The following is a 26,199-nucleotide window of genomic DNA, read 5'->3' as shown; positions in this document are numbered from 1 at the left end:
GTCAGAACAGCAGCACTGCTGCAAGACCATGCTGAAAAGACAGCTAAAATGTGTCAAGTAAGCTGATGATGGTAGATGTTAGGCACATCTTGAAGTGTCTAAAAAAGTTTAACAATAATAAAATCATTCTGTGCAGGCATTTTTCCTACTATAGAATAAACTGTATTTCTTTAAGAAGAGATCCAATGCAATAAATGAAAGCTGCGTTTTGTCTTTTGTCACTCTACTTACTTTGCAAACTACCCTGAACTCATTAATTTTATTTTGTCCAGTGTTAAGCCGGCTCTGACTTTCAAAGACGCCACAAAATGGTTTCAGTCTATATCCTCTATCCTTCCTGATTTCTCATTATTCACTATAAGTTTACTTGCTCTTGCAAGATGAGACCAGTGTTCGCAAAGAACTTTAGTACAGCTGAGTCGAATTTGCAAGAGGTAAACTGTGGGTGCTGTTTATGTTGCTGACCTCTGGGAAGAGCATTTAGAAACATGGGATTTGGGTGGAAGTGTTTTGCATGTTATATCCTTGGAAAATAGAACAATGCTATTGCTGTTCTGCTTTTCTCAGTCTTAGAGTGCTTCAGAAACCTGCCTTTTGTTGTTTACTCCCAAAAGCTCTGTTCCTACCACCTACTTCACATAGACAAGTGAATGGATCAGGTTTGACATATCTGGCTCTTCCAGATTTAGAGCACTGAAAGAAAACCGTCATGCTGCATTTGACAACTCTTTGGCTGTGTATTCCATGATCCCCTGAGGCTTCTACCTCCATTGAGCAGTCTGTCACCCTGTCAATTATTTTCCCAGATTTGTTTAAACAACCCCAACTGCCTTTCAGCCAGCTAACTTCTTCCATTACTTACAGGTTGCTAAACAAAGCATCCTGAACATCTTTAACAAACACACAATCTGGATCCAGTCACACCTCACCTCATCCCACAGAGTAATCACCACCTTCTCTGCAACCTCATTTTCTGGATTTGCAATGGTAAAGAATGTGTATCTTGGAGATCCTCAGCTTCGTAGGTCCATCAATCACTGTGCTGTCAACATGGTAGGCAAGTACCATGCAAGTCATGGTTCAGACCAGAAAAAGACCCTGCCCCAGGTGAGTCTGATACAGCTGCTCTGAGGGAGCCATAGAAAGAGCTACAGGAGCAGTGTGTTACCATTCAAGCTCTTCCCAGTGCTACAGAGAATGCCAAAATTGCCTTCTGTACTTCATTTTAGCTTCCAAAAGCTCTTGCCAAGCACAGAACGAGAGCTAAGCATTTGTGCTGGCATCTATTTTGAGAAAGTTATCTGGAGGACAGCATGGGAGTCAGAGAGCTTGTGAGAACTGCTTTCACTAGGCGAGAGCTTCCTAGGTTCCCAAAAATGCTCATGTATCACAGCCCATAGGAGCTGGTCCAGATGCTCTGGGGTAGTTAACCAACATGTAGCAACTGTAGTAAGAGCAGATGTGTGTTGTAAACTACACCTGATTCAACATGATGAGCACAGACATACAGTACAGCTGATACACAGATAACACAGGTTTAATTATCCACAGTTTGATTATCCGGTGTTGACATGGTTTTTATGACTAAGTTACCCTCGAGACGCTCAGAATCTGGAAACTGCAACCACAGATAAAAATTTCCTTGCAGCTACATAAAGTCATAGTACTTTTCTGACAAATTTTGGCTGGGAGTTTTGAGCATTTTTAACTTATCGAGTTTGCATTGCTTTTTACAAGGAGTGAAGTCTTAAGGCATAAATCATTGACTTAAAGGAAAACAACTGTGTAACAATATTACAAGATATACAGAACAGGATGCGCTTGGATTCCAGTTTCTGTTCACTGGCTCACCAGAGACAAGGATCATAAATCAAAAATAAAGAATGGAAATCAAAGAAAAGTAACAGGAAGTGTCAAAATGAAAACCTGGCAGAAATTACAAATAGGAGGAAAAGAAAAAAGACTCCAGATGTTTTTTTAAAAAAATAAAAACCTGGGAAAGATTCAGGGAACAAAAGATCTACAAGCAGAAAAGAAAAAAATAATAGCTTGGGTGGGGGGGCTTCTCGGCTTTCTTTCTCACATACAAGCCAGGTCTATGGTGAGGTAAGAAAATATGTATCTACTAAGATGAGGGAGACAACAAGGGAAAAAAACATACAAACATCACCTCCCCTCCTTTCTTCCCATGAAGCACAGCTCTGGAAATGTGATCGTACAAATATTTCAACGGGGCTTACAATTCAAAAGGTTCATTAAATTCAGGATTATTACCATGAGAGAACTTGATCAGAGCAGCCAGGTTGTAATGTTTAAGGGGCTCCTTACTCACACATACCTACAGGCTGCAGCACTCACACGGCCAGAAGCATGGGAATCCCAGCCCTGCCAGAACCAAGCTTTTTCCTTTGGGGCCATCTGCTGGCTTTCCTGCAGATGCTTCTCAGGACCTTTCCGGGACGGTGATTGGTTTATCAGGTGCATCAAAGGCGCGTGGTGCTGGAGCCATTTGGAATGATTTCTCATGGAGCTGTGGTCCAAGCTGTGCTGGAGGTTCCATCTCTCTGTCCCACATGCCACCCTAATTCCCACAGGTGGTGCACACTCTACAGTCCATATTCTGAAGACTTAAAAAACCAAATCCAGCCCCACTTCCAATACTTCTCTTGTGATCAGAGATGGTTTCGCCCCTTCCCCATGTATGTGCTATATTTAATCAAAAAATGGTCCTAAATTTTAATAATTTTGAGGGTAAAGCATGCTAAATCCTTCCTCCAACAACTCCAGCCAACATTAATCTATTCACCTAAGACTTTCAAACAGAACTGTGAGAGAATTAATTTGCAGACTGATACTTAGAAAGACAAGGTTGTTACTTATCCATGTTTAATTTCTCTAAGAATCAAGCTTAGTCAATAGACTCCCAACTCAAGAATAGATTACATTTTTTTTTGTACATGATAATTTCAGGGTAATTTTACCAACTGGCATATATTTGTATCATGCTGCTACTAAACTACAGCGTATTGTTGTAAATTCCTTTTCAAGCTGCTTAATTCAAAAATGGCTAAATGCTCAAGGCTATCATAAAACAACCCAACAGAACACCAAAACCCAACAACCTACACGCACTGCCCCAGTGAATTCAAACACCTTCCTCCCTTCATCCCCCAGCATGCTTTACAAGTTTTGACTGTTTGAACAACATTAATGAACCGTACTGTAACATGAAGAAACTTTCAATCCTAGCATATTCCATACAAAAATAATCTCACGTTATAAGGAAGAAAAATATCCCCTATTATTAACAGAAAATCTATGCTGACCCACCACCAGCAATTTGCATCTGCAAAGCTTATTACCTTTCAAACCAGAGAGAGAGACTGATATGCTTTCCATTTTAAAAACTCCAGTTCCTAAATATAGCTGGGCTACATATTATTTGCATTTCATTTAAGCATTAAACTTTCTGTTCAAAGTTTCTCTACTCGGCTCCTTTGCACTGCAGTCACATCTATTCAGATATGAGGAATCAGGAAAGCCACTTGCTATATATACTGGATCAGATTGCATGCAGTTACATGTGAAAGTGCACTGTGAAGCTACAGTCCATCTGACCAAAGGTTTCTAAAATGAAAATGATGAGTTTCTGTATATTGTTACAACATCCACTGCTTTGAGGAGAAAAATGAAGAATATGCTTCTTTAGAGATAAAGAAGATCGTGATAATGACCTGTTAGAAATCCTTAGCAATGCAGACATCAAAAGTAATACTAGGTCTGTTTATGCATTAGTTATTTTCTTGAATAATGCTAAAAAGCCTTTTAATTATTTTATAATCTTAGAGATGTTGGGGCTCAGAATAACCTCAAATTTGAGACAAGTCAGAAAGGCCACAGAGTACAAAACAGGCATTCTTTGGTATTTTTGGCATTCTACTGCGTTGCAATTATACTTAAACCTCAATATTAAGTCTTGCAAATCTGTACTGTAAAGATGCTGGAGTCCTTAACAAAACAAGCCCTTTCTTATCTGCTGGCTGGTTGTATAACATATAAATTAACCCTGTCAAGCTAACAAAACCCAGAGCTTCTCCACACCCTGCAGCCAATGAAAAATCCCCTCGAGTGACATATCCCACGACAGTCCTGGAGCAGTGGGAAGTAACATCTGGGAGAGCATCTGACCAAAGACCAAGAATGAGGTCTTCATGGTCTTCAGTTGTGTCTTTATCTGGAATGCTCAGAGGGTCACCTTCTAAAGCCTTTGTGCCACCCTTTTTCTTCTTCTTCTTCTCCTCTTTTTGTCTCCGTACCTTGTCCTTGAATATGTCACGATGTTTGGGTTCTTGAGGACCACAGAAGAGTTTGTCTTTGCTTAGATGCAGCAAGTCGTCTTCTGTTGGGATGCAAATCATGGCATGTAATTCAGGGTTCCCCTTTCTCAAGAGTGACAAGTTGACCCAGACAAGAGCCCTTGGATAGCTCATCAGGATTGGCAAAAAAACATCTTCAGTCATTTCTTTCTGTCCCAGTCGAGAAATAAGACGGATTCGCCGATCTTTTCCAGCAGTGGGATAGCACCAGGCTGATAACTGCATTAGTAGTTTCTCACTCCTATTAAAAATTTTCAAAAATAAATATCATGGGTAGCTATTAACAAGCAGTACAACAGAAATCCAGTACCCCACATATTTGCAAGAGCATGATTAATAAAAGCCCTGGGGTTTTCAGATCACTCTTAGCACAAAAAGAACATGGGGGAATGGAATTCATGTGTCTTCTTCAGAAGGAAGGTGACACTACTTGTTAAAACCCTCAAAACTTGTTAAACCACAAATACTCTAAAACCTTCAGTGACATTAATGCAGTCCAGAACTTCCAAAGTTTTCTTCTCTGGTAACTACACTAAGTCTTGCATTCAGGCACTTTCCAAACACTGTTGCTGCCCTCATGCGTTGCACTGGAATGCAGGGGATTCTCTATTTTCTTTGGAGAGCAAGAACCACCTGTGATGATGTATTACAGAAGAGAATGCAAGACGATTTTCACAGCAACAGTTTTAAAATCAAAAACATGAACCTCTAAAAGCTCCATCCACCTGGAAGCAGCCAGAATACGCCAACTCTAAGTAAACACAGTAAACTCCAGAGTGTTATATTTAAAATAATTTCAGGAATTTACTTCATCTAGTCACTAAGTTTGCTGGGGAAAAGCAAAGGACTTCCACTCAACAGGAAATTCTGATCCACGCAAAGCTATTTAATCTCACTGTATTTGGATCAAATAATTCCCTTATCTTAATATTCAAGGCAGGGTTCTTCTTTTCCTCAATTCAATAATTCCCAATAAAGAAATAACATGTGTGTATCATTTTGACATACCTGAGAACAATAAAGTCACTTGTCTTAGTTTCATCTCTCTCACCAAGGTCATGGGTGCTTGTAACATCCTCTGTCTTTAGGGCACCTTCAGAACTTGTTATTTCCATGGTCTCCTCTACCTCACCAATCTCATGGGAAGTTTCTCTGACCACTTCTGCTTTGGGGTCACAATAATCATGTCCTTCAGTTGTGCAGCACTCAGGGTGCGGGGAAGAAGGATGTACAAATCCTCCTGAAGCTTTCATTCTTCCTTCCCAGTTCTTTGTCAGCTGCCCCCAAGGACAGATGAAAGGAGACAGAGTGCCCAGCTTGACATAATTTGCCCTTTTTGCAGGTGGACGTCTAAATGATAAACCAAGTAAGTAGATAAGAATATTTGTTTCCTGGGCCTTTACTCAGTACTTAGCACTTCAAAAGGCTGTCTACTTTTTCCTGCTAGTCTAATAATGTTTTCTGTTTTCAAAATCAAGTATTTAGAGCAGAAAGTTAATTGTGCATTCCCTTTGTTATCTCATTGAACAAGAATTTTAAAGCTACAATCTAGAAAACACCGCTGTATGTTTGACGACCATATCCTTTCAGCCAGCAGGAAGTGTCTATGTGCTGTGATCGACACCACCACCTTTTCCTCTGAACTTCTCCTACATTCCCCTCCTGGCTTGAAGGGGAACCAACAACAGTTGGTGCAGAGGACGCTTCCAGCTATTCTGCACTCATGGTTAACAGTTTTGTGTTTGTTGCAGTGAAAATGAAGGAAAACTTCAGAATACCTGATAGTTTAAAAGCACACACTGAGATGTACTTCTTAATTCACTTTATTCTTTAACACTTGGTACGTACTTTGGTATTCTGCCTCTGCATTCTCTTACCTCCTCACTCATTTTCTGCCTAGGGAACTTGGAATAGCTTTGTTTTGCAGCCTTTTGCAGTCCTATAACTGAGCATGTCTCTGGGAATAGAATGTTTTAATTCGTATGCCCTGTTTAGCAGAGCTAAATATATTTAGGATACTTTTTTATAATATAAGATTTAAAGCATTAGTGAAAGATGTCAATATTAAGTTCAAGTTCAAATGAACACAATAACAGATAATTAAGGGAATATTTTAAGCAGTATTCCTTTTTGTCATTCTTGTAATCAATTTTTAAGTTAATATTACCGTTTGAATTGTTCAAGAAGACTGGTTTCCAGTTCTTTGGCAAACTGCCTTCCTGCCTGGCAGTCTGGGAAATCATTTGGAGTGTGAGGTGTTCTTTGATATTCAGAATGCTTTAATGCTTCTTGCAAGCCACCGACACGTACACCTTGATATATCTGTTATAAAAACCAAACACCCAAAAAGCAATGTTTGTACTGATTCCAGCTTCCTAACTGAAACAAAAACATTAATGCTTCAGAAGGTACTGCCTTAGAAAATTGTAAGTCTAACACTTTAGCTTTCAAAAAATAAACTTAAGTATGGTTTCTACAGTTCTACGTGCCTATTTCAACAAAAATGTTAGCAATGCTCTTTAAATTTAATTCTGAAAAACTATCAATGAAACTGAAAAGAATTTCATAGATTCTAATCCTGTACATTGCCAGGAATGTTGTAATACTTCAACAGTCACTGCCCAATCTATACCACACAACAGGTATCGCTGCAATTAATGCCCCTGCACATTCAAAAGCATAAATTTAACTGCAGAAAGATATTAAAACTGCCACCTAAACATTCAAAGCAGGATGCTCCAAATAGCATCAGAGGAGTATTCAAGCTTAACTAAAATTTCGTGTTTCAAGCTCTCTCCCAAATCAGAGGCAACCGGTTTGTTGACAGAGGTGGAGATAGCCAAGCTGGAAATAGATTAGCAGCAGGCACCAAACGATTTCTCTTTAGAAGCATATCCCTGCAGAAACACAAAACCAGAGAGCTATAGCTTCAGCTTCCTCTCCTGACTCCCCACTGACTTGCTGCTTTTAGATGCTATGTGGACAGAAGCTATTGTTTAAAGTTTCAAGGCCAAGCTTCAGTCATCAAATCGGTTCATAAGCGCTCTTTTAAAGTGGGATTTTGATCCTGTAATTGTGAATTAGTTATACAATGTGAAGTACACTCTCTAAAATCGATTAATTTAAACCAAATTATTTGTCATATTTACTTGCAATTTGGCATCAGTCACTTACAAAAGGAATCCAGAAAGCCATGCCCCAGCCCTTTGGGAGATAGATATCCCAGCCACTCCCCCATCCTGGTCGATCTTCTCCAGCCATTTTCCCTGGCTGCTGCACCAACAGTATGGGAATCTTAGATTCACAAGGACCCAAATCAAGGTGTGATCCAGGTACCAGTAACTGAGCTCTCATATGGTTTAAATCCTGAGAAGGAGGAGACATTTCCCAGAAGTTAGTAACCATTCTTCTTCCCTCTTCCAGATACCCTTCCAAGATACAAAGAAGAACTGAGCTTACAGTTAGGAAAAATATTCTAGTAATATTTAACAGAATTTTATCAGGGTATGAAAAATTATTTTAAAAGAGTATCAAGCACCCTCTTATCATCCTTCTTACTTCTGTAGTCCTTGATGGAGAGCAGGTACCGAAACTCAGGGCAAAAAAATGTACAACACAAATGAAGGAGGAAAAACAAACATTGCAATGTCGTATTATAGATTTGTGCACAAGACTAGACTGAACAGGTGCTTTCAGACAGTTTGTCAATACATAGAGCAAATCTGAACTACATCCAAGGAGATGGGAAGAACATTTGGTCATGAAACAGTTTCACATAAAATATGCTGGCACCAAGGCTTTGTCAATCACCAGTTGTTATATTCCATTGTACCACATTAGGAATACATTTATAAAAAAACAGACCATCAGACTCCCTCTGTTTTATAACGTAAACATTAAATTTCATGATAGCATGAAAAACACTGTCATCTACAAAAAGATTGTGCTGACAACTGCCATGTGCTGGCACAATATTTTCCAAGTACTCTCCTTTCTTAACACTATGTCAGCCAGTTTGAAAGAGCACAAAACTAATTTTCATAAAGAGAATATTTATAAAGATCTTTCTGCCATGCAAGTGTTTACTCTTTCTGATTACAATGGTGCTGAAAGTTTATCACTGTTGTGACTAAACCACCACATAAAGTGCAATTCACCCACGAACTCTATGGGCTGCTCCTCCATTGTGAATGAAAATGTCAAGATAGATTTCAAACCTGCAGCAGCAACTTTAAAGTTCTCTACAAATCACGAGTTATTGCCCAGAATGCCCACAGCATAGTGTGCTGCAGTTCAGAACTAGAGGATTTATTTCCTTCCAACTTCCATGGTTCTTTTATCAGGAGAATAATCCTGGCTAAGAGTGAAAGGTCAGAGCCTCTCTCTGCCACTTATCCCTCTTATCTGCTGCACTTGAGTCAAGGTGATGTAGGAAAATCTAATTCCAAACTCTTCTGATAAATAAACCTACAAGTATTTAGTCCTGTAGACAATGCAATAAAGCTTTCTTTTAATTGAGTCGCGAACAATGGTTGTGCAAGAACATTATACAAAGGCTACAAAAAATCACTTCAAGTCAGCAACTGGATACTATGACATTAGGAAACTACTGATCGACCTTGGATTTATACAAGTCTCAAGAGCCTCTTTCTATGGACTCTATGGACCATTAGCCATTTTCTCTGTGGCAATCCACCTACTTAGTTACCTGCTCTGAGATTTTATTTTCAGTGACGTTCTTACAGATGTCCTGGTCCCAGATAAAGCTGTGAGCACAGTCTACGGGTACACCCTCTAGGTACAGCTGCCTAACTTTATCTAGAAAAGAAGAGAACCTTTAAACAAAATTCAAACAATTTTTGTGGTTTAAATATCAAATGTCCAAAATCACTCCATTACCATAAGTACAATGGGCAGACAACCAAGGAAAGACTATTAAAAGCTTAACAGGCATCACTGCTTCTGGAGTAGGTTCCTATTATGTTTTTCCAAATACCAAATACAAAACAAACTGTTAGAAGAACTAACCTGGCATTTTTTTACCAGCATTTCTTATTACAAATGACAACACCTTTGGCAATCTAAATTAGATCTTTACATGCCAACTTTAATGTTCTGGAATTTGACCTTTCAGGCAGAGTGTGAAATTCAACAGGTTTGCAGAAAATCAGGAAGAGTAACATTACAAGTCCTGAAATAAGTCTGCCTAAGTAAACTTGTAAGAAAAGTGAGTATTACCTTTAAGAAATGTACATACAGGAAATATTTGTATGGAAATGACTAGCATGCAACTACATATTTAGCACTAGCTTTCCATTCTGGATCTTTTCAGACTCTGCACTTCAAGGAAGGGACTATTCTTCCTTATGTCTGCATGAATCAACAGTTGTGTACGTTACTGATGATAAATAACACTTCTAGCTTTAAAACTTAGGTTGAAGTATTAAATACACTATCTCTTCTTCTGTTTCGTGATCTAAGCAAAGCAAAGAAAGTGTATACCTACCTTTAGTGATCTGTGGATTAAAAGCCTTCAGTGTACAGTATGTAATGTATGCTGATCCATATTTTAAGTAAAATAATTCTTATCCATAAATAATTCAATGAACCTATTAATAGTTCTGCGATTAAAACTTAAGAGTGACTGCTCCTCATTTTGTCATCTACAAGGTCTTACACATTAAAGGAACAGAACATGTCAGGGTTTGTTTTGTTTTTTAAAATTACTTAAGTCTTTTAAAAATGGTTCCACTAATTTTTCCAGGTAATGTTGACAAAGACTTGAAGCACAGAAGATAGGGACTATTCAGTGGTAATAACAGTACGATGAGTACTGTCAAACATAACTGCAATAACTGTTTATTTAAAATCCATACTCTTTAAGATGTCCCCACTACTAAAATTTGCAAAATCCTTTGCAAAAAATATTACCTATGGCACCATTCGTGACAGTTTCATAGTGTTATCAAGTTGATAGTTGCTATGCATTCTTGCTAATGAGTTAGATTTATGTGAGAAGAAATGCTAAAGAAGTTATCAGATTAGGGTGACATTCCTCCAAATTAAGAACAATACAACTAAAAAGAAATTCTTGCCAATTAAGCCAGAAGAATTCCTTCTCAAATCAAAAATTAAGGACAGGAACCTGATTAAGAACCTAAGAGAGCTCATAACTCCTAGAGACAAAGCACATTTTATCTGAAGATACAGCAAATATCAATGTCCCAAAGAAAGGAGAAAAGACAGCAACAAAACTATAGGTAGTGGTGGTAGGGAATTCCTTTCCGACTCTTATTATGTGACCTAGGGCACATAATTACAAGCAAACATAAGGTATGAACCTTTTCTATCTTCTGTACAGAAAGCATTTGCAAACACCAGAATCACTTTACGTTAAATCATTTAAACATGTTCTAGTTCCTTCACTGTAAATTATTCACAGTAACTTTTTGTGCTTTTTTTAACATTTCTTTTTATTACTACAGTTCAGGCAGTCTATCCTTGTCATATTCTTGGAGTTCTTTACAATTCCTGTATACTATAATGGCAAGAATGCTTTTTCCCACTACAGAAAGCCCTTTTAAGTCAGTCTCTTTCCATCACCACCATGCATCCAATATCTTCCTCATTGCCTTAAAATACCCTTCTCTAACTTGGTACATTCTTTCTCTTTGATCCCCACTACCTTGGAGAATTTATTCTTTCTACTAAGCATACTGTAATTCAAATCATAATCTCAAACTCTCACACCAGTTCTTATTTCTTACCTCTCTCCCGTTTTCTTCAGTCCACATTTTAAGATTGCTGGGGAAATAACCCTACTGATGAATAAGTTGCTGATGATAGTGAAAGATGTTAGGGCTAGTATAGGAAACAAGAAGTTGCATTACTAAGCACAGAAAGCTCAGTGACAGGCTACTTCTGCTGGTGTCAATGGTTGGTGCTTAGACAACACAAACAGATAGAGGGAGGTTTTGTTCCGTTTCAAGCTGTTGATCTGATTTGCATAGCTGATTATCTGAACAGTCTTAGAAGACAGGTCTAAGAGTTGAAAATTCTCTTTCCTCCCTTTTGCAAAAAAAAAAAAACAAAACAAAAATAAGCAGTTTCAGAGTCCTATGTACATAGGGGTGTGTGTATCAGGACAACTGAGGACAGATACCTGAAATTCTGCAAGAGACGTGTTTACAGGCAAGGACCCAGGTTCTGTGTCTGCAGAAGGAACTTCAGCTCATATACCTTTCAGGGTGTATTTTCCTTCTATGCATCTCATTCACGCATCTATACGTATCATTTAAAAGCTTCACCATACTCCACACTGACTGGTTTTTAAGGCCATGGAATTTGCTTTCTCCCATAGAAGACAGTAAATACATATCAAAATGTCAGAAGTGTACTTTAAACTGGAGAAAAGAACAGCACTAATGTGCAGTCATGTGAGAACTGATTGCTCATGGGGAGCCTTGACTTCCAGAAGGCATAAAGCTGCTGAGAAGGCAGTGAAAAATGATTTATCCTCCAGTCTGAAGAAATGAGGACAGTTTTTTGATTAAATCCCATCAGCACGTGTCCATAACACACAGCTTTCACATATGCATATGCATTCAAGAGTGCGAGTAACTGGGAAAGACTGAAATTACATTTGATTTGTTAGCATGTCACTCACAGGGAAAAACTACTCAGGTATACCTTAGAACAGCATTTTGGAAAAAAAAGCAATATGGACAGATGTGCATCAGTTTCACAGAGTGCATGTATGACAATCCACAAGCAAAGATAATGGCTGTAACTTACCTAAACTATTCACTCATTTGACAAACAAATGCAAATTAGTAAAGATTGTCTAAGAAAATCAGTTAGCTTTTATATGACACTGAAGAAAAAGAAAGGCTAAAGTACATACAGAATCTGCTACCATAAGCAGTGGCATTTCAATTCTACTAATACCAATCCTAATAGCATTTGAGTGTCTGGGAAGAAAAACAGGGGAAAAGTGTGGAATACAGAAATGATTCCTTTTTATTGCTTAACCAACATGATGTCATTAAGGCAAATGAACAACTATTAATATTTTTTAAATTGAGATCAGCTGAAAATACTACCACATCTGAGTAAGGCTACAACACAACCAAGGCTCAGAAAGTTTATGTAGTTCTAAGGCTTATAAAAAGATTTTTTTTTTTCTTTCTGACTTTTTTTGGGTGGGTGTTACTGTGGAAATGTTGATAATGCTACTGCTGTAGTGATGTATGCTATGACTCATGATTAAATTCCTTCCTTTTCTGGTTGAACAAATTGCCCTTCAAAAAAAAGTGAAGAGGAGGACAGTCTCCATTCCCAGGTTACTCCTGGCAAAAGAACCAGTAGAATGAGGGGATAGAACTGATTGGAAAAATACTAGTGAAAATGCTAAGTCAAACTAGAATAATCTTTAGGAATACATTGCTTTTGATGAAATTCTTGCTGTATATTTCACTCATCTGATTCCAAGTGTGGCCAATAATAGGGTCCTAGGGAAGAGTACAACACTAGAATCAGTACATCATGTTGCATTTCTTCACTCTGCCAGTTCCTTGCCTTTTGTGGCTTACAAACTTCTTCAGTTAGAGGTGATTCTTTTGCACTGAGTGGCTTGCAATAGGTTCTTCTTCATATATTTAACTGATTTTAACTTCTGCAAACCTGCCAGGCAACCAAGGAGGCTTACAGGATAAAAGAATAAATCAAAGTGATAGACTTAGCAATGCTGGGTTAATGGCTGGACTTGATCTTAGAGGTCTTTTCCAGCCTAAACGATTCTACGATTCTAACTGATGTATAAAGGCAGTGAAATAGGAAATGAGACCCCGTGCTCTGAAGAGATTATAAACTAGTCTGAATTCAGAATGACCTTATAATGGGTCCTGAAACAGTGAATTGTGGCAAGAAAGTGTAATGATTGCACAGAGAACAGATTAGACATAAAATGGATTCTGCAGTTACGTCTAGGTTTCCTTTTATTAATACATAGGCAATTTTACTTTTTCTTTCAAAGACAAAAAGAACCAAATGCACTGGAATGCTTTCTCCTGATTAGAAAATTTTCTAAGTATCTGAGTTAAATATTTAACATAGATTAATTTTCTAGAAGGATTTTAAAAAAACGTAATTTCTCTGCTTTTAACTACTTTAACAAGGAGGCTCACTCATTAAGGCAGAAATAAATCACAGGTAGTAGCTGACACAAAGTCAACTACAAAATTAGGTTAAGAACAAAAGTCTTTAGAGAGTAACAATAGCCTCTCTTTCCAACTAACATGTAAGAATACTCTGAGGGAAACAGGAAAGTGGCAGTTAGACCCCAGTGTTGAGATGTGAACGACCGTGCCAAAGGATTCCCCCACTGCACGTGTAATATGTATGCAGGAGCTTGTGAATGATTCTTCCCACGCAGCATGAGGAAGTCAAACTTAGGTGGGAAATGTAGAAAACAGCTGCCACCTTCCCTGCTAAACCATCAGTTCCTCCTATTCTCTCCCTAATTACAAGAATGTAGGAGGGCTGTCCTCTTCTCTTCTACTCTCTTACCATGACATCCTTTTGATTTGCTACTGGAAGACAGCTGTATTGTCTGTCTTCTTTCATTTTTCTGCCTCCTCAACTTTTTTAGTCATGTGTAACAATAAGTCATTTAGCAGAATCTAAATTGGAAGGTATTAGGCAGCTTACCTTCCCTTGCTAGCTGAACAAGGACCTTCTCCCCCTCCTGAATAAAAGTCAGAGAGGACAGAAGCAGCTTTGACTTCATGATGAAACAAAAAAAATAAAAAAAAAAGACTCAGAAAGAAACCAGAAAGCAACACCAAGTTTTCTGAGTACTTGTGGTTTGGAAGATTTTTTGTAAGTAAAGGATAACCCCAGGGAGAAAGATCTTGAAGACGGACATTTCCAGCTAGCCACAGGAAAAACACAAAGGTCCTCTTGACTCCCTGTCTTACATCATTACCTCTTTACAATGTCCATCCTTCCTGAGGGACAAACAGATCTGGCAGTGAGAGAGAAACTACTTTTAGACATTTCCAATACCTAGACGCCTTCTCTTGATCTTGCCTTCTTGAACACATCTTCAGACATGGCAAGTAGAATGAAGGGAGCCAAATTACTTTTTGCAGTTGCTAACTCCTCTATCAGCTCAAACCAGTATCCTTAAACAAGTGCTACATTGCTCACCTTACTTCTCAACAGGAAGGAACCAAAATAGAGGTCATGTATGCTGCAGCATTTCCAACAGGAACACTAATGATGAGAAACTTAGCTGAGCAGAAATAATTAACAGAAAGGCTGTTCTAGGATGTAGAACTGGAGGATGTAAGAAAATGAAAATAACAGAACTGTGCAGAGAGCTAAAAGATAGTAACTGAAGTAGGTATTCAACCTGACTTAAGTGAAAGGTAAGACTACATTACTCTAGTGTCTTTCACTAGACGCATCACCAAAGAAATTAAGTATTTTTAAGTCTCTGGAACTTTCAACTTATCCTATGTGCTACTGCTTGCTAGTTGGCAAGGATGTTTTGCATATTAGGTCAGGCAATGTGTCCACTCAACCTAATTGGGAATGCCTACACAGCACTGTGCACAAACCTCTAGCACATTTTTCAAGAACGTTCACATCCAGCTGAATTTGAATTTTGCACTGAAATCCTGTATAAGTCAGCACTGAAATGAAAACTTCAGAAGTCATCCTTGCATCTTTCGTTTTTTAGCATAACCACATCCTGGCCATCTGAAATACTAATCCTGCAATGTTATTATTTTTTCCCAATGAAATTGGAACTTTCATCACTGTAGGACTATAAATCAGAAATAGCAGATATCTTCTTGGAGAGACAGACAGCATCAGGAAGACTAAACAGCAAACAAAAACTTACTAAGCAGCTTTTAGCACCTGGTTGGCCTTGCCAGGATTCGAACCTGGATCATCTGTATGGTCAGACAGAGGCTTCCACTGAGCACAAGACCAGCTTTGGTGCATGTCCCTCCCTCACAACTGCTGTTCTAAAACCTATACAACTTTCAAGCTGTTTCTGTTTGGCCAGGGGCTGTGGAAAGGGGAAGGAAACATTCTGAAAATCAAAAGCTTAAGGAAAACAGCAAGAGACAATCCATAGACGATGACAGTAAATGAAAAGAAGTGTAGAGAGAAACTGAAACTCCTCCCTTTGTCAGTTCCACAAGAAGCATGATATAAGCCAGGCATTTTACCTTGGTATTTTTCAAAGTCAGGCATGGCTTTTGTCTTCTTTTTTGGCAAATTGATTCGAGGATCTCCAACAGTTAGGCCAAGTATTGTACCTGGTGGCATTTCTGATGGTGAACTCATCCCTTTAAAAACACACAGATGAACAATGCCATGAAAGCACCAATTAAGTTGTGATCTTTTTCTGGACTAGTATTTTATGCATTTTTTGCCTGCAGGGATGTGACACCACCTAAGCCAGCAAAGCAATCCAGAGTACTCTATTTAATGCTTTGAAAACTCACCAATGCTTGTTAAATGTCCAAGACCAAGGAAGTCAACAACAGCAAGGCAAGACTTGGTTTGCATTTAATTTTAAGCATAGAAGTGAGGTCATGCTCACAGACTCCATTCATCCTTTGCATTTGGCACATATCAAAGAACCAACAACCTTTGTTTTATACTTGTCTTTCAGAGAAAGGAAATTTAGAAATGTTTTGTAAAAGATTTACCTCATCTCTGCTTAACTGCCTCACATTGAATAGACAGCTTGAGTATAGTGTGAGATCTACCAAAGCCAGTTCCTTACCTGCTTCAGTGCTAGAAAGTGAGGAGATGTTGTTAACTTTATGACACTTTAAAATTCAGCCAAATATACAACTGTTAATTAGAAGCAAACATTTATAACGAACAAGGTATAATACTTTCACTTTGGGTAGAAGACTACCATTTTATCTGGGGAAGTATTGTACAACTTATTGTTTTAATTTGAGTGTATGAGGGGAGAGAATAAGAGCATCCATCAGACTGTGTATCCCATCAGCAATCTCAAATCTAAGTTTACAAAGATAACAAACAAGATTCAGTTTATCTATTAAGAGTTTGGACTACACAAATGATTTAAATTCCTTTAAAAACTCTGATGTAACATTTCTCAATTCTTTGCCATGCCATGGTAATTACCTAAGCACATTCTCAAAGGCATCACTCTCTGGATCATGCAAAAAATAAGCATGTCCACATTGAAGTCAATTCATTAACATGCCAATTCTGACCACTAGATTTTAAGAGTTTCCCCTTCCTCCCATAGCACCCACATGCCCAAATACCTTCCAGTAGCTCAAAGATAGCACTTTGACATTGATGAAGAGATACTTTTTCAGAGTCCTTGCAGTTTTCTACCCACCAGTTATTCAGTTGCGTCTCTGAGTCTGCCATCTCCTGGAAAACAACACATCTAATTAAACTCAAATGGTTATTTATTACTTTCTGTCAGTGTGAATTCACTCTCACTTTGCCTCAACCACTATAGTCACTTTTTCTCCCTTCATGTTTTAAACCAAAAAAATTTTTCATGATTCAATGTAGTCCTATACTTTACAGTAACCCCTAATAAGCCATTCAATTTAGCCCATGTTCCAAAAATAAAAATAGCAATGCACAATACTTCCTAATTCTGTCATTATTTCTTACAGAAAGCCAGAAATTTCATGGCCCCCATCATGTTTGCTGCAAGAGACAAAAAAAAAAACCCCACCATTAAAACCACAGTGATACCATGTGCCAAGAGGCACAGAAAACCCCCACATCCTGGAGGAACTGAATATTTGATTGAAAACACAAAAGTTTGCCCTTTAGTTCTAGTGCTCTAGCTCACTGCTTGAGAAAACGGTTTAGGGTTTGTCAAACAGAACACAAACTATTCTGGACCTCTCAGCAGAATACATCACTACAGCAGAAACTACACAGCCTGCTCAACAGCACCATTATTTTTATTTTCTTCCTACTGCCACTTAAAATCCAGATATGAGTTCTTCCTGAGATCAGCATTGATCAAGAGACCAAATATAGAGAAGATAACAAGAGTAATACACAGATTAGCCTTTATAATAAGTAAGGTTAGATAATTTATGGTTATTTCTAAGCAAAACAAGTTTGCACATGCTAGGAACATTACCGAAATTACACTAACATCCAAACTGCCAATTTCCTTACTGTTTGGACAGAGGCAGCTTTCAGGGTCTCTGTAAGGACTGAATGTGATAACGGGCCAATCAACCGGTATCTGAGAATTTCCATGCTTCTGTCACTGAAAGAGAAAAATTTCAAGTGAATGTACAACATACATTTTTTTTCCCCAGTACACTATTAAATCAGCTATGTTATGTAGTTACAGGCCACAGTTTCTGACTCTACTATGAACAAACCTGATTGCAATACCAGTAGTCTGTGAGATCCAAGAGTAGGACTGAAATGGATCCCTAGTGCCATCACCAATTATTTTTTTAACTGGCACAACTTTTTCTCCTTCTTTATCCTCCTTCTTTCTTTTCTTGCCAGGGCTCATAACAACCTCCATTTGTTTTTCCTCTTGAATTGATGTGGTAACAGGCTCAGTAATACAGATTTCTTCAGGCTCTGAACACTGAAAAATTGCTTTTAACTCCCTCAGTATGTCCTTAAGAAAAACAAAGTTTGTATTAGGATGATATGCAGTGCCCTGCAAAACTTAAGTACACTTCAAAAAAATTACACTATATTATTTAATTTTCCTATTTGGATTTAAAGGAATAAACTTAATTCTGCTGAATTTAAGGGCTCGCTAACAAAAGCTGAAAGTAATATTGAATGTTACTGAGAATTTGTTGTCATGTAAATTAACATAAGAAAAATTGTTTGCGCACATTTTACTTTTTAATTTTTTTTTAAAGCTGCTAGCTAAGTATCAGATTATGATTACCTGTGATGATATTAAACTTAGCCTGTTGGGGGTGCCAATGGAAAGGATGTGAATCAAGCAACATCATACTGCACATGTATCCTGAAGCAAGTGACACTACAAAACTTTTAACAAGCTCAAACAGTAAATGCCTCAGCAGCATCCACCTTCTGTACCACCTTTATAAAAACAAGCTGCAGAACATGAATATTGTTACAGCAGAAACAGTTTTCCAACTTTTAATTCCTGAAGTCATGTATTATATCCAACTCTTCCATACTTTGCAGATGACATCTTCAGCATTAATACTGTACAATCTATAAAAAGACAAGAGTTCAACTATATAAAAAAACCCCACCTGCTTTAGAGCTGGATGAACCCATATCCACAACTGTCTGTGTTCAGACCCATCCCTGGGTCTCCAAATAAATGTAACAGGACCAAGCATCGCCTCAGGATAGCGATCTGCTTGGTAGAGATTCAGGGAACCCTCGAATCTTCCAGACAGACAACAAGCCTCTTGAAATGTTAATCCTAAAAGAGACCACACTTACTGAAAAACAAAATAATCTCTTATTTAGTAAACAAAATAAAATTGAAATCCAGTCTGGCTAGTGGGTTGCTAATGTTGTACCAAAATTAGCTTATTAATAAGCAATTTAATAAGAGAATAAGAATGTCCAGTCCTAGTATGACGCATTTTAATCATGTTTTCCACCCAAAATCATAACTCAGTATCAACTTTGTTACTGAGACTGGTACATTATTAAAAAAGGAAAATGATGGATCATCCTTTAGTCTATTCAGAATCTTTCTTTTGAACTCCATAAATTTTACCTGTGTCAATGCTACATATTCGACCAAGTTGCTTCAGAAGTTCATTCTCTTTACCAGTCAATTCCAGGCAACAATAATACGATAAGTCCTGAAACAACAGGATAGTGGTAAAGTAAGAATAACTCTTGAAAGTGAGCCTGCTAAGAAAGGACCAGACAAGGTTTCACAATTTACACTGAAGTATTAATTTTTCATTCTCTAAAATTTGTCAAAGAGGAAGGAAAAATTACTTTTCTTTTCTAACTCAAAATTGTTAGTTATAGGAAGGCTGACAGGTATTTCTCATTTGAGGGCCAACCTCCTCTCAAACCAATAGACCAAAAAGGACATGGAAAAAAGTGTCTCTTTTCAATAGCATCCTGCTTAGGAAGATGATACAAGGTTTCATACTTAATCTCTTGGCTCTTGAGAAGACTGAAAATGTAGTATTTCAGTCATAGTTACCATAAGAGTCTTTTAAAGATTCATCTTGTTCTCTCTGATACTTGCCACCTTTAATTACAATTATAAAATCTTTTATTTCATACTTAGCAGGGTTTTTAACAGCTGACACAACAATACTTCAAAGAGACAGAAATATTCATTATAACTGAAGAGTTGATTACTTCGCCTTGGCAAAATAACAAAGAAAACAGATGTAAAACACGGTACCTGAAGAAGGCAGTGTTTTGTCATGGCTCGGTAACAAGCCCTGTAGCTCTTCTCTGTAGGGCTGTTTCCTAAACAGTATCCCCATTTCTTTACCATGTGAAATCTCTTCGCATGCCAAATATGCGTTTCCAGCCAAATATTCTTTCTTTGCCTACGATTAAATTCTGCTACCAAATTTATGTGGCGCCTTCTGGCTTTGCGGCATTTAGTCTTTGACTGTTCTTTTTTCTGATGTACAGCTTTCTCTGCCTGTTTTTTAAACGAGAGGATATGGAATTAAATCGAGAACAAACTTCTGAAAAGAAAAAGGCTGAAATATAATGATACAGGAAGCGCTAACATTAAGTTATACTTTATTCTGACGCTGGATAATTCTTGAGGGTAACTAACACTTTGAAACATTCTACACGAGCGACATCCATAGAAGTGCGACAAGGTTTGGGTGAAACCCACACATAAAACAAAATCCCCACACGTTCAGAAACTTAACAGTGAACAGTAAGATCTGCTACTTCCTGTCTGAGTTTTTGCCACACATCAGTATATTCACATGAACAAATCCATGTGACATCAAAAACACCTGTTGATTTGAGCTCCTACAGAAGCAGTACAGACTCTCAGATTGTCAGGTAGGACCCTAAGGGTTCTACAATACATAAAAGCAGGCAAAAGAGGACTGTGGTGATATCTTGACCAAACTTTTGATAACCAGACCCAGTCAAGGTCTGAATTATTATGGGTGAATGCATGTCTGCAGAGGAAGGCTTGATTCAATCAACATTTGATTTGTCTTTTTGTGAAGAGAAGTGGTAGAAAGAAATGGGGACTATAAGATAAAAAAGATTCTTAGGATATCCTTTGCAAGTTGACCAAGAAACAGTTGACAACAGACCACTGGTTATAAGAACAGCAAAGGAAAGAGAATCCTAGAAGATTGGTGCCAAGAACACAGAAAACACCAAAGTAACCCACGAAAATTGAAAAAAAAAGAAAATATCTTCCCATCAGACCCACCATCCCACCTCAGAGGAGGCAATACAAGCCACTGGATCAATGGTAGGGGACTGGTTTAGAAAGGTGATTAGAGAAAAAGGCATGTGGTATTGTAGGTGAAAAATATACATATTTAAGCTTTCTGAAGAGATAAGAGATGGTCTGGGTAAATGTTTAGATGAAAATGGTCATGATAAAGGATCTTAGACAAATGAAGAAAATGTAGCAGAAGTGAAACAGGTAACTTTGAAGATGGAGACCTCAAACACTGCAAAGTAATAGACAGAAGCTTTACAAAAGCAAATAATGGAGATACGACAAGCTGTAGGAAAGCATGAAACAAAAGAGACTGTGCAAACACACAAACTACACCAAAAGACCTGAAGACAGAAAACACAGAAGAAATACAACTGTACCAGGGTCAGTTAAATAATGTCAAATATCCAAGAGTCATACATGGATGTGAGAGTGTGAGCATGTATGCAGAAGTCAGATAAGCTGTCACATGGAAGGACTTAAAAAAGCAGGACACAAAAGAACATAGACACTAAAGAAATCTAGATTTAACAAGGATAGAGCAAATAATTAACTATGCAAAATAGCCCACACCTTCTTCCTTCAGTTCTCAGAAAACAGGCCAAACTGCATCTCTTGTCATGACTGACAAAGCAAAAAGAATGCTAACCAAGATAGTAAAATAAGAGTTATGGGTTATGAAGATCCAATAACATGTAGTTACTGGATCCTAAGAAACATGTAGTTGGTGTGCAGCAAGGAAGTACCCAAAGCAATTTATGAACTACTAACAATTATCTTCAGGAACTGAGGATGGAGGCAGTAAGGTCTCAAAGAACTTAAGAAAGACAATGCAATGGAAAAAAAAGAATGCAATAAATACATTTATTCGTCAACCTTAATACATAGAAAATTTACCAAGCAAACTCAATCACTTTAATGAGTCTCTAGAGATGATAAAGTGATCAGTGCCAAACATCAGAAAGATAATTTCCAATAAAATCCTGCCAAAACAATTTTTTAATTTTTTTTTAAACACACATGAAAGCCACAGGGGGTAAGGAGCAAGTGCATAGGCATATTCTGACTAAATGCTGACATACTGACACAAAATCAGTTTCATAAGCTACTAGGAATAGTCAATAAGTAAGTCTTAAGCTGCATGCAGCCTGCCAATAACCCCAGTGTACCTCCCACATTAGAGCTATAACACGTGAACTGTCCATCAGCCATGCTGGTTTGAGCCAGCAGGGTCACACTCTACAACTGTGGTGGTGCAAGGCAGATAAGTCTTACTGTGGACTCTTGGACCACCTGAGACCAGTGCACGGCCTGAACAAACACTCCCGCAGTGGACCCTTTTAACACTGCTCTAACAACTTTTCAAGATGTCCAGCAATCACAAAGCCAAGTGGTTAATGAGACCTACTTGAGCAAACACCTAAAACTGAGGAGTTCCTGCATTTTGCATCCAAATGTCACTCAAACTTTAGGGTACCCAGGGAAGTTTTGCAGATAATTTCAGGTCTTAATATTAATAAATGTACAGCTGAACACTGTGCATTAGCTGTGCCCAGTATATCAAATGCTGTAAAATGCACTTATACCTCTTTCCTGGCCATCTCTTGGAGCCGCCTGGGCAGGCGTTTAATATTGTGACTCATTGCTCGCCTTCGCATGTGTCTGGGGAGAGTCTGGAAAACCAGAGAGTTTGAAGACTTCTGCGAAACCGCTTTCAACATGGCATTGATTTCAGCAGCACGAGCTTGAGCAAAGGTAGACACTGGAATGAAAAGGACTGCATCAGAGCATGACAAACATCAAAAAACAAAGAGAAGGATACTGTACATAAATTATGGAATTACTCCTAGTATATCAGTTCAATACTTTCTTGACATAAAAGTAAGTACTGCACACTATTACTGAGGAAATTTCAATTCTTTAGATATCCTGAAGCTTACAGATATGTTCAAGCAAATATTTATATGTGAATGAATCTGAAAGCTGTGGTATAGCCAACAAGTCCTATTTGCATTAAACAGTTTTTTGTTAAATTAAAATAGCAATCTTTTCAGATGATATTCAGAGAGATGGAAAGAATTTCAGCATGGAAAAAAAAAGGAAGCAGTAATCACATTACAGACTGTTTTAAAATGATCAAATAAAAATCCAGAACTTGGTCTTGTTTTATGCTTATGGAGGTCTATCCACTATCAGAGCACTGCCGCATTTTGCAAAGCTGATCTGCTCTCCTAAATAAACGTTCTGTTAGATAAAAAGCTGTCTTTAACTTACATCATGGGTAAAATCAGTTTCACTGGCTACATTAAAAGCAGATGACTGTCGGTACTCATTTTGCTGGCAAACAGAAACCAAAATGCATATCCCTCACTACAAGCAGGTGCAACTTTTCAACTCAGAAGTCCGAAAGGACCCATTGAACAACAGCTGGTCATTCATTCCAGTTCACAACTACTTCTGTGTTTTGGAGAAAATCAGGAAAAACAGAAGAACATAGCATCAGTTCTAATTTTTGCTCTTGCACAAAAACAAAGACAGACAGCAAACTTAATCACCAGCAAAATTGTCCTGGACATAAAATTATGACCTTTTCATATATACAAACCCGTTATGTATTTCGGCATTTCCTCAGAAACACTCTGGCATCCTCCTTGCCATCCTCCTCTTCCTCTGGCTCTCTCTCCTCTACTTTGCCCTTTTGAAAAATACTGGTCTTTTCTGTAAGAAGGCCCAGCTGACTGATTTGAAAATTTCTGCTGCTGATGCTGCTGCTCAGAACGAACATCTCCTGGAAGGTTTAGAGATGAAAAGAGGTTAGAGAAATGCAAAGCAGTCTGAGTAACTAATAACTCTGCAGTCTTTCCTCATGAAACTGCATTGCAGATTCCTCCTATTATACTTAATATATGTAACTGAAAAAGCCATAAGAAATCAGAAGAATTAAGTTCTTTCTTATAGGAATAAATAAGAATTTTACACTGTCCTGCAGCAAGCCTACAGTAGATTAAGTAACTTTTGCACATTCTGAAAATGGTACCCAATCTAGACTTTGCCTCCAAGAGCCTGACTGAAATCAGTCCATGCAACATCAGTAGTGATTTTTATTATTGTCTAGTTAGGATTTAGTATCAAACCAGCAGTTTTTTTTCTTCTTCCCCCTTTTTTTTCCTATAAGCAAATGTATTCTTGTCGGGCACTATATAACAAGAGCACTTAGCAGTACTTAAAGTTGAAGAGGGCCATGAAGTCCATACTCAATGATTAGTGTATATTCACCCTAACTAACATTATATATTACTTTAGATTGCTTTATATTCAGTTAAGTCTTGGTTAGGATTTCTAGTATAGCTTGAGATATGGTTCTCAGGCTGTTCAAGCTGAAAACCCAACTAAAAAGGGTCCAGACAGCCATTCCCACCACCCCACCCACTTCATCAAGATGAGTGCTTGAGAGAACATGGGGCCATACAATTCAGGGACTTCTCTAGTGAAAAATCAATCTGTATGTGCAGAGAAATGGGGTGAGACAAGCCTGTCCTTTCATCCCAAAAATGCTACCATTGGCACAAAGAACAGCCAGGAGCAGATTCACCTCCAGCAGCATCAATTTATGTGAACTAAAAATGGCAAAGAACCTTCTTTTTCCATTTCAAATAAGCAAGATGTTGAAGTTTTATGTTCAGTAGCAATGCTGTTACAGCCTGCTGCAACCACACATCATGCAGAACCGCAGTAGAACAGCTAAAAAAGTAATTTAGTGTGGAAAACAGAAATCAGCTTTTATGTAGAACAAGTCCTTGACCTGGGTTTTCCATGTGGCTGAGAGCAGCACTGTCCAGGCACTGAGGTGAAGGTGAGAAGGAAATAGTTGGGAAAGAGGAATGGAAGCTGCCTCAGTCAGCAAATCTGTGTAGCCTTACAGCCCAAAATTAACTCATATCACAAGCACACCTTTTCAATGGAGGAACTAAAAATTTTAATCAGAAGATGGAAGAGTGTTTCAAAAAGCAGTGAATGACTTAACACCTAAATAAAATTTAAATTATTTCAGCTTCTATGGATATCCATAGTTTTATAACTCCTATCTAGAATTTTTCTTTCCTGTTTCTACAAAATAGTCCTGTAAAACTGAGATATTAACACTATAGAAGAATGTCACATGGATGAAAATCCACTCTATTTAATAGAACAGAAAAGCATAACCATGTAATCTTAGAAGTTCCCTGCTACAAATAAAGTTAGAAAAATGTGTTTAATCTGGCAGTACTGCTGTAATGATATTCCAAAATCTTCAGACATGACTGAGCATAATTTGCTATGTCATTCTGTCTGCTTAGGAACTCTTCAGTCACCTAAATACACTGTGACACTTTAGCATGTTTTTGTTCAACCACAAAGATGCAATTTGTCATCTTTTGAAAACCTCACAGTAACAAGCCCTTTCATGTGTTTTTAGGTAACAATATATCTAAATGGGAGGGTGTGTGAGGTCCAACTGAAGCATACAAGATGCAGGTCAAAAGACAGATGAAAAAATCATGTGGTATACAAGCTGGCAGGATCCTTCAGTCTTCAGCTGCAAAGTACCTGTGTACAGAATGCTCCAGCAATGACCCAGCGACACTGCCATTTTAGGGACAGGTCCTGCTGCCTCCTGCCAATACCCTTGCACAGATATAGGAGCCACAAGTCCCAAGAGGCAAACTGGTCGGGCATGCTGATCTGAGGGAAAATCAGTGCATTCATCACAGCGCCAGAAGGCTAAACCAGCCCCTCCTGCAGCTCCGAGGTCTGACAGAAAAAGAGGGGGGCCGCTGGATGAAATATAATATCCAAATTCATTTCAAGACTAGGAACCACAGGGATTTGTTGTGTAATCGAATGGATGATACAGAGAAGCGCATATTCCCAGAATTGTCAGGGTCGGAAAGGACCTCTGGAGATCACCCGATCCAACCTCCCACCTCCGTCAAGGCAGGATCACCCAGAGCAGGATACACAGGAACGCGCCCAGGTGGATTTGGAATTACTCTGGAGATGGAGACTCCACGATTCTCCCATATTAACGAGAATCCTGTACTAACGGGATTTACGGCAGCACCAGGACTAAAGGAGCCTATAGCAGGGGACGAAGCCTTGGGTACTCCCATGGCGGGCACACAGGGACTGAGGGGACGGGGACACCCGGCCGGCCGTACCTGGGGGCGGGCAGGCTCTGCTCCCGCCGCCGGCGAAGGGCCCCGGCTCTGCCGGAAGCGTCACGCTGGCCGGCTGGTTCCTCATCTTCTTGGCCCGCTTCTTCTCCCGCGCCCCAGACATCTCCGGCGGGGGCTGCCGAGCCTCTGGGTGGCGGGGGCTGCCGAGCCTCTG

At 38.6% G+C, this 26,199-nt stretch overlaps 1 protein-coding gene across 2 annotated transcripts; it reads right to left on the bottom strand.

The window, feature by feature from the left end:
- Positions 1-1,516: 1,516 nt before the first annotated feature.
- On the bottom strand, positions 1,517-26,163 carry POP1 (POP1 homolog, ribonuclease P/MRP subunit). 2 transcript variants are annotated; one of them, XM_027657090.1, is made up of 15 exons: positions 26,028-26,163; positions 23,435-23,617; positions 22,416-22,591; positions 19,801-20,049; positions 19,150-19,237; positions 18,671-18,846; positions 17,801-18,051; positions 17,589-17,682; positions 16,703-16,814; positions 15,620-15,739; positions 9,085-9,194; positions 7,551-7,742; positions 6,544-6,698; positions 5,385-5,726; positions 1,517-4,617 (listed from the first exon to the last, which is right to left on the bottom strand). In XM_027657090.1, exons 1-15 carry the CDS (start codon positions 26,146-26,148, stop codon positions 3,957-3,959), a joined length of 3,030 nt encoding a protein of 1,009 aa, XP_027512891.1. In that variant the 5' UTR covers positions 26,149-26,163; the 3' UTR covers positions 1,517-3,956. The 2 variants fall into 2 exon arrangements, with proteins under 2 accessions (XP_027512891.1, XP_027512893.1); XM_027657092.1 differs by lacking the exon at positions 26,028-26,163 and adding an exon at positions 23,104-23,286 and having other exon boundaries at positions 23,435-23,530.
- Positions 26,164-26,199: the final 36 nt, after the last annotated feature.

This window comes from Corapipo altera, unplaced genomic scaffold (genome assembly GCF_003945725.1).
Source record: "Corapipo altera isolate COAL_440 unplaced genomic scaffold, ASM394572v1 52b, whole genome shotgun sequence".
In the NCBI taxonomy this organism is placed as follows: Eukaryota; Metazoa; Chordata; class Aves; order Passeriformes; family Pipridae; genus Corapipo; species Corapipo altera.
This window is presented reverse-complemented; position numbering and strand designations above follow the sequence as displayed.